The sequence below is a fragment of the Pimephales promelas genome, chromosome 15 (assembly GCF_988280905.1).
Source record: "Pimephales promelas chromosome 15, fPimPro1.hap1.1, whole genome shotgun sequence".
Lineage (NCBI taxonomy): Eukaryota > Metazoa > Chordata > Actinopteri > Cypriniformes > Leuciscidae > Pimephales > Pimephales promelas.
The window spans coordinates 13,526,293-13,545,523 of record NC_142783.1 but is presented as its reverse complement, the minus strand read 5'-3'; the positions used below and the strand labels follow the sequence as shown (position 1 = coordinate 13,545,523).

General features: G+C 39.2%; 1 protein-coding gene across 7 annotated transcripts in view; it reads left to right on the top strand.

The window, feature by feature from the left end:
- The window catches only part of kiaa0586 (KIAA0586 ortholog), a 135,378-nt gene that overhangs the window by 34,907 nt on the left and 81,240 nt on the right, over positions 1 to 19,231 (top strand). For all 7 annotated transcript variants that reach the window (XM_039673539.2, XM_039673555.2, XM_039673547.2 and 4 more), the window contains 2 exons: positions 15,022 to 15,211; positions 17,975 to 18,085. In XM_039673539.2, coding sequence (XP_039529473.2) covers positions 15,022 to 15,211; positions 17,975 to 18,085 — 301 coding nt within the window. The remainder of the gene's footprint in view (positions 1 to 15,021; positions 15,212 to 17,974; positions 18,086 to 19,231) is intronic.

Here is a 19,231-nt window from a genome sequence, read left to right as displayed (position 1 = left end):
ACACATGCCCCTGGTTGTTATTTGGGGAAAAGGACCTTTACGTTAATCAAAAAATGTATGAGCTTTGTATTAAGTGAGATAAATATTAATGAGCAAGCATGGTTTGGATGGGCGGATGTAGTTTAATAACAAGCATATGTGTTCGCTGAGGAGAATGCTGGGAAGGCCGGCAGGACGCAGGCCAGTGAGCGGAATACTAATGCGGCTGCATATCTTTGTTCCGTTCCAGCCCTCACGTTTCTCCGGAGTCATTCACATGCAGTCGAGCGCACTGTGTCTGTGGACGTAGGCCTACTATACAATCAGATTATTGTCTTCTCCTAGAGCACACATATATCGCTGTATTTGTTATCACACACACAGGTGTTGTTATTGCAGTAACTTTCGTGCTAGTCCAATCGTTTGTCTTTTAGTACATTTAGTGCTTGTGTGTGTTTTTAACACTAAGGTGCTCAAGGTATTTTTAATAGTCGCTCAGTATTTTTGTATTGTTTTTCTTTTTTTGATGCCTCAATGTTAAGCTATTTTATTCAGTTCCCATCAAATATATATATATATATATATATATATATATATATATATATATATATATATATATATATATATATATTAGGGATGCACCGAATCCAAATTTTTGGGGTTCGGCCGGATACCTGCCGAATCCGAAACCGAATACCGAAACCTACTCCCATCCTCAGTCCATTAACACAGTAAACGCATTAATGAATTAAACAACGTCCACAACAGTGTATTTTTTTCATTTTATTTTTATTTTAACTGTAAAATAGAAATAAAAAAAGAATCGGCAACATTATGCCAGGATGAAAAGTGGGAAAAACTATTTTGACAATTACCATATATCTCAAGATCTGAAAAATATCACGAAAATCACACACATCTCCTGCATCATAATTAAATTAACCTGTAACCGCTAACCTTTTACATGAAATGCGAGTTTTCTTTCAGGAAAACAAGACGCTCGGCATTAACAGGTGATAGCCGGTTGCGATTGTGGGAACGAATGTCCCCAGCAGTAGCCTACTGAAAAGTCCTTGCCACCCCGAGACAAATCGGCATTGCAAATAGAACATATAGCTCGACTTGAATCACCTTCTTTAAACTGAAAGTACCATAGATATGTATGTAAAGGCTAGATGTGTTACGGCGGAGTTTCCATCGTCACCACCGGCGGCCATCTTGTCACAGACAAGCTAATGTAAGATGAGTGGTCAGCACGAACACAAATACTCTTATCTCGTTGAAATCTTGACGGATTTACAAACGGTTTGGTTTCTTACAAACGTTATTAACGTGGCTATAATTATCTGGATGATTATTTATTTATACACTTTTTATTCATAAGTATGCAGTGTCATAACTACATCTCTGACGTTTATAACAAAACAAACGGTTTGAAAATCGGTAGAAAATTGAGCAAGTTATGGTCATTTAAATAGTACATATACCATTAACACAATGTTACGAGTGAGCGAGCTGCCTGTGACAAGATGGCTGCCAGGTGCAGACGTCGACCTCCATTGGCCAGCAACGTGGACGACATATCTAGCCTTTATATACGTATCTATGGAAAGTACTGTCAAACAACACTTTTCCTGCTCACGAGTTCCATTTTCAGATTCTCAGCCTTACTGCACTCGAACCTACATAAACATCTTCCCGTAATCAACGACTGTGTGGCGTCAACCAGCGTAGCACGCAGAGTGCAAGCCTAGGGTTTGGTTCGGTGAAAAAAAAAAAAAATGAAGGTTCGGCAGGAACCGAACCCCATCAAAAAGCCCAATATTCGACCGAATCCGAAACTGTGCGATTTATTATAGTCCTTTTGTGATTGTTCGTTGTCAGACTGTACGAACATGATCGTCACTGTTAGCCACGTCACACTGTTGGAAAGAAAATTTGTCCAAAATTTTACATCATCAATCAATGACACTTACGTTCACAGTGAGCTGCGTAACCCGTGGGATTGAAAAGGTGGCTACAAAGAAATCTTTAGCTTTCATTTTGGTCATGGCTTGTCTTGAAAAACAAAGACAATTTGATGGTCGTCGTAGGAGACGTCACACTGCAGGACTGTCAAATCTTCTGACAATGTAGAATTTGACCGAAGGGTCATAAATTGACTGTCGGTGAGCGTGTCAAACTTTGGAAACTTCGAAAAATGAGGAAACTTTTAGGATTTGCAAAATTAGTTTTAGATGGCCACAATCGTACAGTGTGCAACTGGCTTGCAAGTGTGAGGATTTGAGCGAGTTTGACGAGTCAGAGCATCTTCAAAACTGCAGCTCTTGTGGGGTGTTTCCAATCTGCAGTTATCAGTATCTATCAAAAGTGGTCCAAGGAAGGAACAGTGGTAAACCGGTGACAGGGTCATGGACGGCCAATTCTTATTGATGCATGTGAGGAGAGAAGACTGTAGCTCAAATTGCTCTAGTTAAAGGGGTCATGAACTGGCTTTTAAAATGTTATTATATTGTTGTCTGAGGTCAACTTAAGACGTTCGCTTGGTTTTTGCATTCAAAAACATCAAAATGAATAAGTAATAGGCTATTTTGTACCCAAGTTGTGAGCCTTCCTGAAAAACGGTCAGTTTTTATGGGCGTGTCCCACTGAAGACTTGGAAATAAACGCCCACTGCTGTGAGTGGATAACAGTTTTGCATATTATAATGAGTTTAACTCGCCCGTCGGTGTATGTGGGGGAAAACGTCCAATGTTGTCAAATGGCAACCGGATTCGCCCATACATGTTCAACCTAGAGTCCGTGTGTTGCACAATTCCTGTCAGATCCAATATAGACGGCACAGCGCCGTTCTTTACTCTTAATCGGTCTGCAAATCCAGTCTTGTTTACAAAACAATCCTCAGTGAAATGAAGCGAACAGACGCTTCATGTTTTACCTCATCAGCTGGAACGTCATTAGAAATAAAGTTTATCCATGAAGTCCTATTGGAATCCAGAGGAAGCTGATGCAGCGATTGTCTTCTTCCACAACCAGGCACTGCATACAATATTCTGTATTGCTCGTTAGATCGATCCGGTTTGTCATCACGAGGTATGCATGTAGGCTACTTAGCTATGCGTGTAATGCGCGAATCGGTGGGCGGGGCTAAACCGGCCGTGTTGAAGTAGGTGTTGATTTTCTTCTGCGGGGGTGGTGTTTCAACCCCTTCGACGTCATAGTTTCCCACTTTTCAAAACGAGACGTTTTCAGAGGCTGGTGTAAATAAAAGCTTTTATTGGACTAACAAGGACATTTTCAGTTCTGAAACTTACAGGATATTCTCATAATATGATGACCTCTTAGATATCAAAAGCTCAAGGAAAATTTGATTTCTCAGTTCATCACCCCTTTTATGCTGGTTCTGATAGAAAGGTTTCAGAATACACAGTGCATCGCAGTAGGTTTATTACAGGGCTGCATAAAATTAGCCTCAGACCAGTCAGGGCGCCCATCCTGACCCCTGTCCACCCCTGAAAGTGCGTGAACATCCATGTGGTTTAACCTCAGTTTTATGAAGTGATGCGAGTCATAGGAAGTAGCTAGGTAATGCTGCTATCTCTGCCTTTACATCAAATTAATTGATGGTGGCGGACTTTTGTGCTGTGTATGATGTTCACACGAATGAAATCTGAACTAGGAAGAATGTTTTATTCTGGAATCAATGATAAATAGATGTCTGACCGTTGTAACGAATCAAAAAACAAGAAAATCGCATTCATGATGATTTATGGTGATTTTATTTCCGTTAGACCTTTGTCTACATTGACGCTGATGCATTAAAGTGGAGGGGCTCCCCTGTTCCAAGATGGCGGCTGATTGACACATTCGTTCTTATTAACTGCCGTAGCCAAGGCGACATATATTGTATATATCTATGATCAGCCCCAATGTCTAAACCATCCGAGGTAGACTGACCACGAGCTATGAGGTTGTGAAACGAAGGTTTTTGCTCCTGTTGAAGCTATAAGTTTGTATGAAGTCAACCTTGTTTAAAGAAAAACATGTTTTATCCGCAATCTTATGAAAAAAAAACCCGACACTACCCACAATCCTAAGCGTAGTAGCAATGTCTGCTGATTGGTCCAACTCGCTGTTACCATAGAAACGTTTACCTTACTGGCGAATGGCTAGAGTTACCCGCGGCTGTTGTTGTAGTGTACCGGGTTGCTCTGCATCAGGACGTAGACAGCCATACCTCAGCTTTCACGCTTTCCTACTTGAGAGTTTTTATTTTCCATCCGAACCACATCGTCATAAGTGACTTCAGGCAGGTTGCGGAGAGATTTGGTCCAGCGGTATGGTATCTATCGGACTCCACCATTGTAAAAAGCTAACCGGAAGAGCTGTATCCCTACTAAAATACGTACTTCCGGTCTTCAATTTTTTCGTGACATAGGCCTATAGAGGGACAGAAAGCTCTCAGATTTCATCAAAAAGATCTTCATGTATGTTCTGAAGATGAATGAAGGTCTTGGTTTGGAACGACATGAGGGTGAATAATTGATTATTGAATTTTCATTTTTGGATGAACTAATGACACTTCATAGAGGCTTTTAGTTATTTCACTGGAAAATAAATGTCCATTTTATTATTTGAATTGCCAATTTGTTGTCTTTGGTTACAATTTGACTATGCAAATATGACTTGTTGTGTGTTCACGAATATTGTTTGCGTTCAGTAGACTGCGCGTGTGTTCTCCCCTCCTCTCCCTGCTGTAGTCAGACCTTTTCCAGGGGGAGTTTCACCACATTAGTGGACTCCAGTCTAAATGTCACCCACTACTGAGAGACAACCCCTCCCTGCACCAGCAAGGAGCCCCTGCACTGACCTTGATCCCGCAGAAATGTCACGGTATCCACCCCGCCTTGATATTACACTGGAGAAAAGGGACTATATTTGCACATGAAGACTCTTGCCATTAAATATCCCACACAACCATTTGTTGAACCTTCTGTTTGCTTGGCTTTGAATGGCCCTGGTGTTACTTTTACTCTCTGTCAATTGTCTTTGTATTACACACTGGTGGTTACGTAGTTAGTCTACACAGTTTGCTACCTAACATAGAAGCGTCTGTAATAGAGCCTCGTAAATGTCTGATTTAAAACGTCAAGTTTATCGTTTAGTACAAGCGAGTGTCTCTCTACATAGTCATTACAAATTAAGAGTCATTTCATACATCTAGCTCGCCTTTTAACAAATGCACACAGTTGATTTCATTAGAGCTATCATAGGAATAAATTATGTTTTAAAATATATTCAAATAGAAAGTAGGTTATTTAAATTAAATGCTAGTATTATTGATTAAGCCTTGGTGAACATAAAAGACTTACCGACCCCAAACGTTTCTACGATACTGTACTTTTAAGTACTTTTTTTTATGGAAAATGTTACGTTGTCATTGCAGACGTTGTACAACAGCCTAAGTTTAAATGTCTGTTCTGAAAGAACATGAAAAACGTAAGTTATGCGCGCACAGTGTGACGAAAACCTTAAGGGATTGTTAGAGAGTTTCATCATTCTTGTGTCGCATTCAGCACTGTCCTCATCTCTGGTTCTCTCCTTCAGGCCCAACTGTGTTCTGTCCTGTAAAATTGCTTTTAAATTACATTTCTAGGGTTCTTCTAAGATTTCCTTTACTATCTGTGGAGGAGAGGAAATAAATATCCATTCGGAATGTCCCATTTCATCTACTTTTGCGCTATGGAAGTTGACAGTGAGCTGGACTCAATGTACCGGTCAGGTCTTTAACCCTCAGTGTTTCCCATTATAGCAGAACATACAGTCAAACCAAAATTTATTCAGACACCTTCAACATTTCTCATACAATCACAGTTTATTCGCTATGGTTTAGAAAATGCTAATAAAATATGACAAGAACTAAATCAGTTGATATTTCTCTGGTTTTAGTCTCACAAATGAATTCGGTTGAATATCTGTCAGCTGTTAAATTTAAGTACACAATAGATAAGACCAATTGAGGTCAACCAACTACTAAGCAATGCTTAATTTTGTTCAGTCTGTGCTGTAAAAAGGCTGCATTAGCAATTAAAGAAGCAAAAAAAAACACTTTAGCAAAATATGTGTAATTTTTGGTCCCAAATTGTATTGTATTAAGGATGTTGGGGTAGAATATGTCACAGTTTACTTTATATAGTGTATATAGTGTCTTCACCCACTAGTAAAAATTATATCTGGTGTCTGAATTTTGGTTTGACTGTATATACTGTATTAGGGCTGTCAGTTGAATCTATTAATTTAGTGAATAGCCTAGATTTTTTTTATTATTATTATTAAAAGCATCAAACCAAGCTCACCAATATCCATAATGTAATATCTTTGCATTATCTTCAATTGGATGTTTTTCTCAACAAATATTGACATGCAATTCATAAATCAGAATATCATTAATAATTGATTCGATAAAATGTTGAATTGATTGACAACCCTAATAAAGATTAGCATAGTGAGATTTTAAAATAATATCTGTACTAATTTGATAGTATTCTCATCCAGCGCCTCTATTACAGAGCACATTTACTCTTCATTCTCGATCTGAAAACATAATCATCTGTAAATCGGATATGATGAAGAGTGTTAAAGGAAGCGGGACACGCTGTTCAAATCATGATAAATGTGTGCGAAGGAGCCGCGCTCACCCATGCTGTGCCGCCAGAGCTTCACTTCGCAGCCTCGGGCATCAGGTGGCCGGATTTAAATAGCAAGGGCCGAGGCCACATCTGTTGCGGCTGGTCTGGTGGAGAGAGCCGCCGATGCTCGGGTCTGTGTGTGTGAGATGACATTTGGATGAGCGGGGATTTACCCAGCAGCTGCGCAGACGCGGGTCGGCATGATGGATGATGGGTCCGCTTGCCTAATGTACAGTCGTGTGCTGTTGCTCGAATGCTTGTGTAGATTTTTGTAAGACTCAATGGTTCCCTTCTAAACCACAATTATCTGTTGTTTGTTTGTTTGTTTGTGTGTGTGTTTCTGTTACAGCTTTAAGTTTATTAGTGACAAATACATAAGCTTATTTCTGCTGCATACCAGTTGTATCTACACTGTTCAGAAAAGAATACTAGCGATTAATGTTTCAAGCAGTTTTATGCTACCTTTTTGTCACATGACCTCATTATGACATTTATTCACTGTGTTGGTATGGAAATTAAAATGCGTCATTTTTCTTTTCTTTTTTCTTTTTTTGGGTGGCTAAAATATCTTTAATCAGTCAACTAATGAGTTAAAAAGGAAATGTCTAAAATTTTTGACATTGCTTGTAGTTCATTCATCACTTTGTTTGGATACATACTACTAGTACTATTTTTGCATTGTGTATAGTCATGTGAATATGGATAGACTTAAATATACTCTTCTAAAGTATGTTGATTTGGAGGATTCTCATACTATTTTTGCAGTATGCGGTTATGTGGATATGTATTATATTCTTGGATATAGTCTTCCTCTTCTAGACTGGGTTTGGATGCATACTACCATACTAATACATTTGTTTATTTTTTCAGTTGGTATAGTGTTATGTGCATGCAGTATGTCTAGTCTTGATATTGTCTTCCTCTTCTAAACTATATAGGTTTGGGTGCTTATACTTTTTTGTTGCAAAATGTGTAGTCTTATGTGCATGTCTTTTATATCTTCACAGCAAAATCCCCAGTGTTAAATTAACACTGAGAGTGTGAATTATATATAAACTCTGAGCAGAGTGTTAAATGAACACTGAAGCAGTGTTAAAGTTTATGAGATAATTAAGTGAATAATTGAGTGAAAATTTAGGACCATTGAAGACGCCTAACAAGCAGAATCACTAAAGGAGAAAACCATAATTTTAAGTCACCATTATGGTGATCAGTGTTCACTTTATTTGGGCTCCTGAACCTTAAATCAGTAACTTTATATTTTGTTTGGCTGCTGTACATGAGTTATAACAGCCAGATGAATAAATAGAAAAGGTGACACCATCAGCTGTCTTCAATAATACTCAATCATCACTCAATTAATCAATTATCTCATTAGCTTGAGCACTCCGCTCAGGGTTTATATAATTCACACTTTTAGTGTTAATTTAACACTGGGGATTTTGCTGTGTTCCTCTTTTAGAATGAGTTTGAAATACTAACTAATCTTTACTTTTGGTAGTATGTATAGTTGTGCATATCGATAGTCTTATATATAGTCGCCTTCTTGACTATGGGCTTGGATGCATACTACTCATACTATTTTTGCAGTATGCAATTTGAATACGCTTATGTGGATATGTATAGTGTTGGATATACTGTAGTCTTCCTTGTAGTCTTCTAGACTGTGGGTTTAGATTACATACCATGCTAATTCAAATCTTTGAGTAAGAGTTATGTGAGTGTGTATAGTCTTCCTCATAGACTATACTGTAGGTGTTCGGATACATAGTTCTAAGATTTTTTTTGGTAACGCTTCCTTTTACAGTCCATTTACCCATGTAAATACTATGTACTTATTTTAGTAACTACAATTACTGGGTAATAACTAGTACTAACCCTGAACCTACCCCTGTTCCAAGTACTTACCTTATATTAGCCAGTACTTTCTAGGTAAGTACACTGTAAGTACTGTACTGTAAAAGGAAGCATTACCTATTTTTTTAAACGCATATATAGTCTTACATATGTATATAGTCTTATATATTTCTCTTCCAACCTATATGACTTTAGGAATGCATACTAGCTCATACTTTACTATTTTTGCAGTATGTATATTGCATATAGTATGCAATTTTATGCCTTGATGCAACCTATTAGATTATTCATACTGCATAAGAATGAGTAGTATAGTAGTATACATCCCAAACTATAGAGAAGAGCACAGCTACACGAGTTTGGATGCATACTATTATACTACTTTTTTGCAGTATGTTAAGTATAAGTATAGTCTTGGTGGGGAAAGTTGTTTAATTGGCTATTTTGTTAAATAACGATTATGTCTGTCATTGAAACAGTGCGCGGTCACCTTTACAAATATAGTCAGCAGTCAGAAACCCTGCTGGTTTTTTGTTACCCAGGTCTCCCTCGCTCTGCATGAGGCGCACCTCGCCACAGTGAATAACCCACCTGCCCCTGACATTTCACTCTTCCTCGCACAAATGATACAGTATCTCTTCGCCAGACCACACTTTTGAAGCTCACACTGTTTCCCCCCACAACATTACTGCATCCCACTGTTGCCTTTTCCTGAGTAATTGAGGTGAGAACAGTGGGAAACCTCGCCCTTCCTCCAACCTCTGCTTTCCCATCTCCTTTTCACCTATTCCGAAAGAGGTTTTTCCCCTTTCGTTCCTGCTCCAGATCTGCTGTGACAGACAAATACAGAGTGCTCTGATTGGACGGATGGGGAAAACACATCTTCTTTTTCGTCCTTTGTTCTATTTTTGGTACAGATCTTTGCAGCTTTTGGATAATGAAGTCCACAGAAAGAGTGAATCTCCAAGCTTGAGGTTTGGTGTTTCATCAAGTTAAACCTTGGGTGATGTGTCTATCTAGGCGATAAACCGAAAATGTGGCACACGTTGATAAAACGCTCTTTTACTCTTGCAGCTGACAGAAAGTCAATGTTCAAGTTGAGAAATATTTGAGATGTGTAACTATTACGCTATACGATATGACAGGTGTCACCTATTGATTATGTTTTCATATTGGCACACAAACAACACTCAAATGACTATGGCAGGAGAAAAAAAAATCCATATTCCATCTGGCAGTGCATCAAAAGGACATCCGTGCTCATTTTTAGAATGAATCCTCAGCATAAACACAAACACGGGGACTCATTTTGTAGCTCAGAAATATCAGCGCTGTTCATTGAAGGAGACATTAGCATTGCGTGACCTCTAGATGGGCGTTCTCCTCCCCTGCCTATCCGTATCTACACCCTAATCAATTTGAGCGAGATCAAAACGCCTGACATCTTCCTCTTCAAATGGATTAGTTCCTTTTGTGGCATCTTAAGGCTGATTGAGGGAAGTGTGCTGTGTGGAATACATCAGGACAACTGCCGCCCCATGCAGCACTGCTCTCGCCTTCATGTTTATTTATTGCAAAGCTCCTAAAAGGCACAAAAAAAGCACCTGTTTCCTTCCCTGGCTTCCTGTCAGTAAATGAAACCTGGGGACAGAAAGGCTGCTCTGATGAGACGGATGTCTAATGCATCTGCCTGTTGTGCGTCTGTTGCCAAGCAGTGGATCAAACACAACACTGTGTCTCGGGTTAGCAGGCTTTCCGACATCAGACGGTTAACCTTGAGAGATTTCGGATGTTTCGTCCGTATCATATCCATCATTTAAGGACAATTTACTTGTCTTGTGATGTTTGGAAGCGTCGACTGTCGGTAATTCAGGATGAATGCAGGTTGAAATCGAGTTTTGTTTGCATTGCATTGTACATTTCATAGACTGCTGCTTGACTGACCTGGTTTGATTTGTCTGCACTTTTCCGCACTTTTTTTTATTCAGCTTATATCCTTTTATAAATCATTTCTCTTTCAGTGTTTTTGATGTTAGTGCTTTTTTTATTTTTACATTGATTTTTCTTTAACTTCAATTTGCTTATTTCTATTTTCTTATTTTAAAATTAATTATTGCATGATTTTTATTTTTAATAATAAATTAATAATTAATCTTTTTTAACTTTTTTTTTACAATTTTAAATCTTACCTTTGTCGTGAAATTAAGCGTACACAATTTTATCTTGATTAACGTGTTCATTTTGTCATCATTTGCTATATACAGCAAAGTAAACCATCCAACAGATTGAAGGGTGATTCTCATAAAACTGTATTTTCTGCAAAAAAATGTAAAGGTAAATTTAGATGCCTCCCCAAAAAAGGACACTTTGAGAGCCCAAAAGGACCTAAAAACCAAATGATATAAGGAGTCCATATAATTCATAAATGTGACCCTGCATCACAAAATCAGTCACAAGTAGCACAGTTATATTTGTGGCAATAGCCAATAGAAATTATCAATTTTTTTTATGCCAAAAATCATTAGGATATTAAGTAAAGATCACGTTCAGTGAAGATATTTAGTAAATTTGTTACCCTAAATATATAAAATATAAATTTTTGTGAGTGAATGCAGCACAATCGCGAACTTCAATGGCGATTTTCTCAATATTTTTCGGGTTGTTTTTTTTTTTGCACCCTCAGATTCCAGACCTTCAAATAATTGTATATCCGCCAAATATGATCCTATCCTAACAAACCATATGGAAAGCTTATCTATTCAGCTTTCGAGTTATGTATACATCTTAATTTAAAAAAAAAAATGTCCAGGGTTACATTATGTATCCACACCAAAGCACACATGAAAAAAAAAAACCTTACAGAAAACCGAAACCAATTCATAGTGTTTAATATGTTTACAGTGCACAAGCAAAGCGCTTGTTTACATTTTAGACAAGTCAAGTTGCAATACCGAACAGGACCACAAAGAGTTGCCAAAAAAAACCCTGAACCAACCGCATTGACTTGACTGCATATACTACAGTACACGGATCCATTCATAATTACTAACAGCACAGCAACATACAGTACACATGACAGATAAAACATGTCACATTAAAACATTATCCTGAAAGAGTGTGGAAACAACGTGAATGTACGGTTCCTGTCTTTATTTCACACAGCGCAATGCATGAGGTCTCATACTCTTTAGGAAAAAATCACAGAATATGACAGAGCCCATGTATAACTCGACACCACAATGCCATGTTTTGTGGATATTTTCTAGAAACTTATGGTTTCTAGGTTTTTGCTTACTAACACAAGTGTCTATGATATTCTAGTCACTAGATATGGCTCTGGTCCTTCATTCAATACATCTTTACACAGCTAAGTTAAAAATGCTTTGTACCTTCTTAGAATTCTGTGTAAAGACGTAATGGACCTTTAATGCATAAAACCCAGAGCTCCAACTCTCCTCAATCACTATTTTCAAAGAATCCAGTTCGAATTACTGTGTAAATGTATTAATGCCACTTCTGAGCAACATTATGTATAGATTGTGTACTAAAGGCCTGTTCACACCGGGACGAATTTCGCGCGCGATATTCGTCGACGTTTAATGCCTGGTGACTAAACAATGGGCGCCAATGTGAGTGTTCACACCGACGCGAAAAACGCCACGCGTAAAAGCGTCATTTAAAAAAAAAACGCCTCGGGTTCGTAAGTTTCGTGAGAGCTATTTTTTGTAACATTTGGAGGCATTTCTTTTAGTTATTTATTATTTATTTTTTTTTCTAAATAAATAAGATAATATTTCTATCATTATTTCATTTGGGTTTTTTTATCTGTCAAAATATTGAGACATGAATATGATCACCCTAGTATACTGTAGTATTCTATTATTATTTCTGTTTTACATTAAGCGCCATCTAATGTCAGGGAATGAATTTGCATGTTCACTCGGCTCATCGTCAGCGAAAAACGCTTGGGTGTGAACACAAAAAACGCGTTGAAAAGCGCTGACGAATAACGCGCGCTGATATTCGTCCCGGTGTGTACGGGCCTTTACATTTACATTTTGACGCTTTTATCCAAAGCGACTTACAAATGCTATGTCAGAGGTCGCACGCCTCTGGAGCAACTAGGGGGTAAGTGTCTTGCTCAGGGACACATTGGTGTCTCACAGTGGATTCGAACCCGGGTCTCTCACACCAAAGGCATGTGTCTTATCCACTGCGCCATCACCACCCCAAAAGCACCACAAATATTTCTTATTCTCTTTAAACCTATGAATAAAGGAAACGATTCCATTTAATAAAAGTCGATAGCATCTCAGGGTCCTGTATATATTGCACATGGCAAGATTAAACTTGCTTCCCTGCACAGTTTTCTTTAACACACTCTCAGTGCCTGCGATGCATAATTGCCTGGGATTCTTCTGCCTTCTGTTCTTTGTGCACAGGCAGAATGAATGGCTCTCTGTGTGTGAAGTGGAGTAAATAGACACGTTACTGTGTGCGTCGGAGTGTTGATGAAAGCAAGCGTGTAGATGCTTATTAACCGTTTCGTACTGCAAGCCTCAGAAATATCGTATTTGAAGGCTGGCGTTCGACGGCACTCTTCGCACACCATGTGCCCGGCCCTTGAGACTGGACACTGTCTGTCTTTCAGCTCTGACCTTTGTTTTGAAGGCAGCTCTGGGAAGCAGTTTCTGTCCCTCCCTTGCTATCTCTTTGTCTCTCTGTATCTCATTTCATTTTCTTGCTTGTTCCAGTTTCCTGCTCGTCCCTTTTCATTTTTATCACGCTTTGTATTTCTTTGCCATCTCCTCTTTGTTTGAATTTCCTTCTCCCCTTTGTTGTGCCACCAGCTTCTCACTCTCTAAATAAAGTAATCAAGCTCAGCACTTTATTTTCCTCGGTGTGCATTCTCACATGACAGGTTTCCTTTCTCTCCGGGACTTTAAAAGAGAACAAGGATCCTTAAAAAAAACGAAAAAGAGGAAAAAAAGCCTGTCCAAGGAGATAAGAGCCAACCTGTGGGAAAAAGCAATCAGAGAAACATGAAACCCATATTAACCCACAGGACGACATTTATCTCTCAGACCAACACTGATCCTGCCTTTTCAGATGGGAAGAATTTCATGGCCTGAATCTTAACAATTTTGAAGGACATGTCCAGGTGACATGTCACCCATAAATTAAAATCATTTATATATATATATATATATATATATATATATATATATATGAAGAGTTAAGATGCAAAAGCCTCTAAGTGCCATTTGAAATTTTCTTCTAGAATGATCATTTTTATCAAGCTTGTATATTTAAGTTCAGTGATTTCACTTAAATGGCAATGATAATTACCTATTAATTGTCATTTAAGTGAAATTACTAAACTTAATTATACAAGTTTGACAAAAATCATCATTAAAGAAGAAAATTTCAAATGGCATTTAGAGGCTTTTGCATCTGAACTCTTCATATATACATTTGTATTCAGTGTTGTTGTATAGAGAATTTAGGAGAACTTGCACTTAATTATCTAAAAATAATATATCAAAGCAAAATTTTTGGACATAAATCTAAGCGTTGTTTTGTTTACATGAAATACATGCATTTTGATGTGAGGTATGACTGCCATGTTTTGGTGAAATTCACCCCACAAGATTTGCAAACCTTCACCTGACTTTAACATCCTGTTTAAATGCGTACCTCTTTTGCTTCCAGTATGTCAAGGAAAGTAGGTGTGATCCGCCTGAAAAGTGTCTTTTGAATCATTTCAAATTGGTTAGCATGATCTTGGCAAACTGAACCCGTCTCCGTGTGATTAATAGCCTCAACATTAGACAAGCACTGTAGTGTTGGAGAAATGGCCTTCGCAGTAACGTTAGATTGACTGGCAACCTAAGACTGTGAAAACAGTCCAGACTAAAAGCCCTTGGCTGGAACACGATAAACCCCTGGCTTCAGCTGAGGCCCCTCAGGCCCCTTCGGTACAGAGCGCAGATGTGCCAGGATAAATACATATTTCAGCTTCAATCTGAGGTGATTCGGGTTTTACGCCTTGTACTGCTCGTGTGAAATGTGGTGTAAACGCTGAGCTGTTCAGACAGTCTGCGGGAGGCAAATTAGCGGACGTCCTCCGGCAGTGTTTCAGGGTGCGCGCTCATCCTCTGATGAATAAGGTGAACATCACTGCTGGATGACCTCTGTGTCCTTAAGCTGAACTTCATATGGTAATTCACGTTGAATAATACTAATAGTTCGATGCATTTTGAGAAGTCCATGAGATCGCCAAGTGTTCGCTTCTAACTTGTGTCAGTTCTGAAATTGAAATTCAATTTAGTTATATTACCAGCTTTAACATCGGACAAGCAAACTGGAATTTTGGTTTAAAACATTGCTAGTTTGATCAAGGAGAGCATACTGGAAAAGGGTACATAATTTGGCTTCTTGCATGATTGCATCTAATGTAATAAATTTGACACCTCGCTGCATTTATTTTTCTCAGGACAAGCCAGACGCCACCTGAAGCATCTGCTGTTCTTACAGAAGAACCAGCTTTCATGAATCCACAGAACGAACAGGAGAACCAAGGAGAACATATACATGTGGCGTCGTCCAGCTCGGTCGTGCAAAGAGCCAATCAGATGCTGCAGGATCTGGGGCAGATTAAAAATGAGATGAGGAGTCTAATGCAGGTGAGATTTAGACATCTCTGCTAACTTTCACACTCTGATAGTCCTGCTTTTGGTTTCTCTGCAGTGGCATTATCAGTCTTGGCCAAACCAATTAAAACTTGAAATTGCCGTCTTCTACTAATTTGTCAATATTCTCAAACAGCTCGATGGCAAAAATTGGCTTTGTCGTGTGGATTTTGTAGCATGCAGACAAAATAGCCTCGTCTTTCCGTCCATCCGTCTGTCTGTCTGTCTACAGTCTAACCTAAATGTATTCATACATCACAGTTTATTTGCTATAATTTAGAAAATGGTGATTAAAATATGACAAAAACTCAGTTGATACTTATCAAATCAGTTGATATTTCACTGGTTTTGGCCATCCTTCTGTTAGACTGTCTCACAAATGAATTTGATTGAATATCTGTCAGCTGTTAAATTTAAGTACACAATTAGATAAGACCAATTGAGGTCAACCAATTACCAAGCAATGCTTAAAGGAGTAGTTCACTTTTAAAGAAACTTTTAATTTACTCACCCCCATGTCATCCAAGATGTCCATGTCTTTCTTTCTTCAGTCGAAAAGAAATGAAGGTTTTTGATGAAAACATTCCAGGATTTTTTTCAAGGTCCAAAAGACAGTTTCAGTGCAAACTGTTCAAAGGGCTTTAAACGACACCAGACGATGAATAGGGGTCTTATCTAGCGAAACGATCGCTCATTTAATAAATAAATAAAAATGTTAAGTTTTATAAGCTCAAATGCTTGCTTTGCTCTGTTTTGTGATGCGTGTTCGCGACTCTCCTGTTCGAGCTTGTTCATCAAAATGAACAAATCTTTTTCCGAGTCAATATCGGAATATTTCGTTCATTGAATGAACCAAATTACACAAGAAAAGATTTGTTCATTTTGATGAACGAGTTTGAACAGGAGAGTCACGAACACGCATCACAGAACAGAGGATTTGCATTTGAGATTATAAAACTTAAACTTTATTTTATTTTATTTTTTTAATGAGCGATCGTTTCGCTTGATAAGACCCTTATTCATCGTCTGGAATCGTTTAAAGCCCTTTGAACAGTTTGCACTGAAAGTGTCTTTTGGACCTTGAACCGTTTGGTTCCCAATGAAGTCCATTATATGGAGAATAATCCTGGAATGTTTTCATCAAAAACCTTCATTTCGACTGAAGAAAGAAAGACATGGATATCTTGGATGACATGGGGGTGAGTAAATTATCAGCAAAAATTTTTTTTAAAAGTGAACTACTCCTTTAATTTTGTTCAGTCTGTGGTGTAAAAAGCATTAGCATTAGCAGTATTTTACTGGTAGTCCACTGTATGAAGAATTTTTGGGTATAATATGTCACAGTTTACATTATTTTGCTATCCTCACTTACATAAATTAACTATAGTGTCCAGCACCCTTTAGTAAAAAATACCAAAAATATCTGGTGTGTCCAATCCATCCATCCATACACCCACCCATCCACCCACCCATCCATCCATCCATCCTTCCATCCATCCATCCACCCACCCATCTATCCATCCATCCATCCATCCACCCACCCATTCACCCACCCATCCATCCATCCATCCATCCATCCATCCATCAACCCACCCACCCACCCATCCATCCATCCATCAACCCACCCACCCACCCATCCATCCATCCATCCATCCATCTATCCACCCATCCATCCATCCATCCATCCATCCATCCATCCATCAACCCACCCATCCATCCACCCATCCATCCATCCATCCATCCACCCACCCATCTATCCATCCATCCATCCATCCATCCACCCACCCATCCATGCATCCATCCATCCATCCACCCATCCATCCACCCATCCATCCACCCATCCACCCACCCACCCATCCATCCATCCATCCATCCATTCACCCATCCATCCACCCACCCAGACTGTACGACTCTACTATAAGACTCTACTGATATTCTGTATGTATAAATAAATATAGAATCTACTACTATAAATGATATTGTCAACCGGACAAATTTCTACTGTATACTGGACAATAATTACACAAGCATATGCCCTGTCCAACTCTTACCATTGATCAGCAGGTTTCTGGTCATTTAAAGAGGCCCAATGACAGTCCAAGTGTTGAGCTCCGGATCAAGTTAATCTAATTGGAGAGGGACCACTGGTGAAATCAAGCCGAGACACAGATCCGAGACATTCGTGGCTCACTGACCAGACACCAATTTTTTCAATTGTTTCTTCCCTTTGCCACCCACACTAATAAATTACAACGCTTCTTCGTTCTTACCAAATGTGCCACTGCCTGTTTCCATCCATTACTGTCACCCTCTCTCTCCCAATAAGCCATTGAGTTTCCAGGCACGTCTTTGCGGCTGAAAAATTCCATCAGCCCAGAATAATGTAACATACAGCAAATGACACATTAGCATATAATTGAGGATGCAGGATTTGAATTCTCTTTGGCCGCTGTCAGAGAGTCGCTCTCTCTCTCTCTCTCTCTCTCGAACTGAGGCAGCCAAGTCACTAGTCTCACTGTCTGGCCTGTTTTAATGGAATGTCACTCACATTGCACTCTTTTATGTGCCTGCTGGCAATATCCTAAAATTTTGGCCATTTTGTGAAGAAAAAAAAAAGTGTTTTTTAGGTATCACAATTTGCCTCTGGTGCTAAACCGTAGCATTTATTCATTCAGTGACTTTTGCTTATTTGTATAGTCAAAACTCAATTTAGTAGTTTGCTACCAAGTCTCTCCATCTCGATCCATGTCCTTCCAGACTGCTGATGCGTTTCCTGTGCAGAATGCCAAGTCGACCCAGATCAGCAGGAGCAGCCATCTCGCCCCCTCCGCCACGGCCCCGCCTCCTTCCACAACCCCCGTCTCCATGGTAGGTTCCCATGGCAACCCCATCCTCCGCACTTCCAGGTTTACGAGCCCTTCTCCTTTGTGCAGTTTCTATCCACAACAACAGAACGGCACAATTGTACTTTTGTATCCTTGCAATTTTCAGCCCTGCTGTTATTCAGAGACCGCTTCGATAAATCAGTGTTATCGCTCGTTTACACCTGGGCTTCAGAATAAACGCGCGGCACCCCTCCCAAACGTAGCCACAGCAAATTTAGGTTAGGATTGTTTCTCTTTCTTTTGCCCGAGTCAATAATTGCATCCACCGATTTCGATTCCAATTCGTATGTGTTCGAAATGTTGAATTATGTGAATTACACACACTGCATGATTTAACCAAACAAAACTCACGCCGTTCATCTTGTAAACGTCGTGAGAATGTGCCCCATATGCCCTTTTTGCTTAATATTACCCAGTATATTATGAGGACAGAAAGTACTGCTGTGAGAAAATCTATGGAAGTGCCTGATTAATAGTATTCTAGTGCCTCGGATGTCGCTGAACGTTTGACAGGAGCACAGGGTTGAGGTTAGAGAGTCCCTCGTCAAGGCGAGCCTGCCAGAGCAGCATCTGCCGTCCCATGTAATGGATTTATGGAGCTCTCCGACAGATTTATATTCAGGAGAGGATGAGAGGGAGAGACAGCCAAGGACCCTCGCTCGGCTGCCCACTTTCGTGCTTGCCGAGAAGGAACGTGACACGTATACTACAGGGAAAGACGCAGCGGTTCGGGGCGAAATTTACACGGGGCTCGTGCAGCAGTCGCCTGTATTTGACCGTGAACTCTTAGCGCACGCTTCACACCATTTTCGGGATCGAAACATGCAATTGCGTAGATATAATTTGACAGTATCAGACCTTAATACAACACAGTTTGGATGAGAAATGATGATCATTCCTCTCTACAGTAACTTGATAAAAAAATTGGGGTAGTTGGTGATACTGTCACTTTACCTATTGCTTACATATATTTGTTAAATGTAAATGTGTGTTTATTCTTTGCAAACTTAAACGTATGGTTTTCTGTTGTGTATTAGACATGTTGTTGCAAGTTATGTTGATTTAGTCCATCACAAAAGGTAACATCATCCTTGTGGCTATTATAGATTGAGTTTTGTTGAAATTGCAA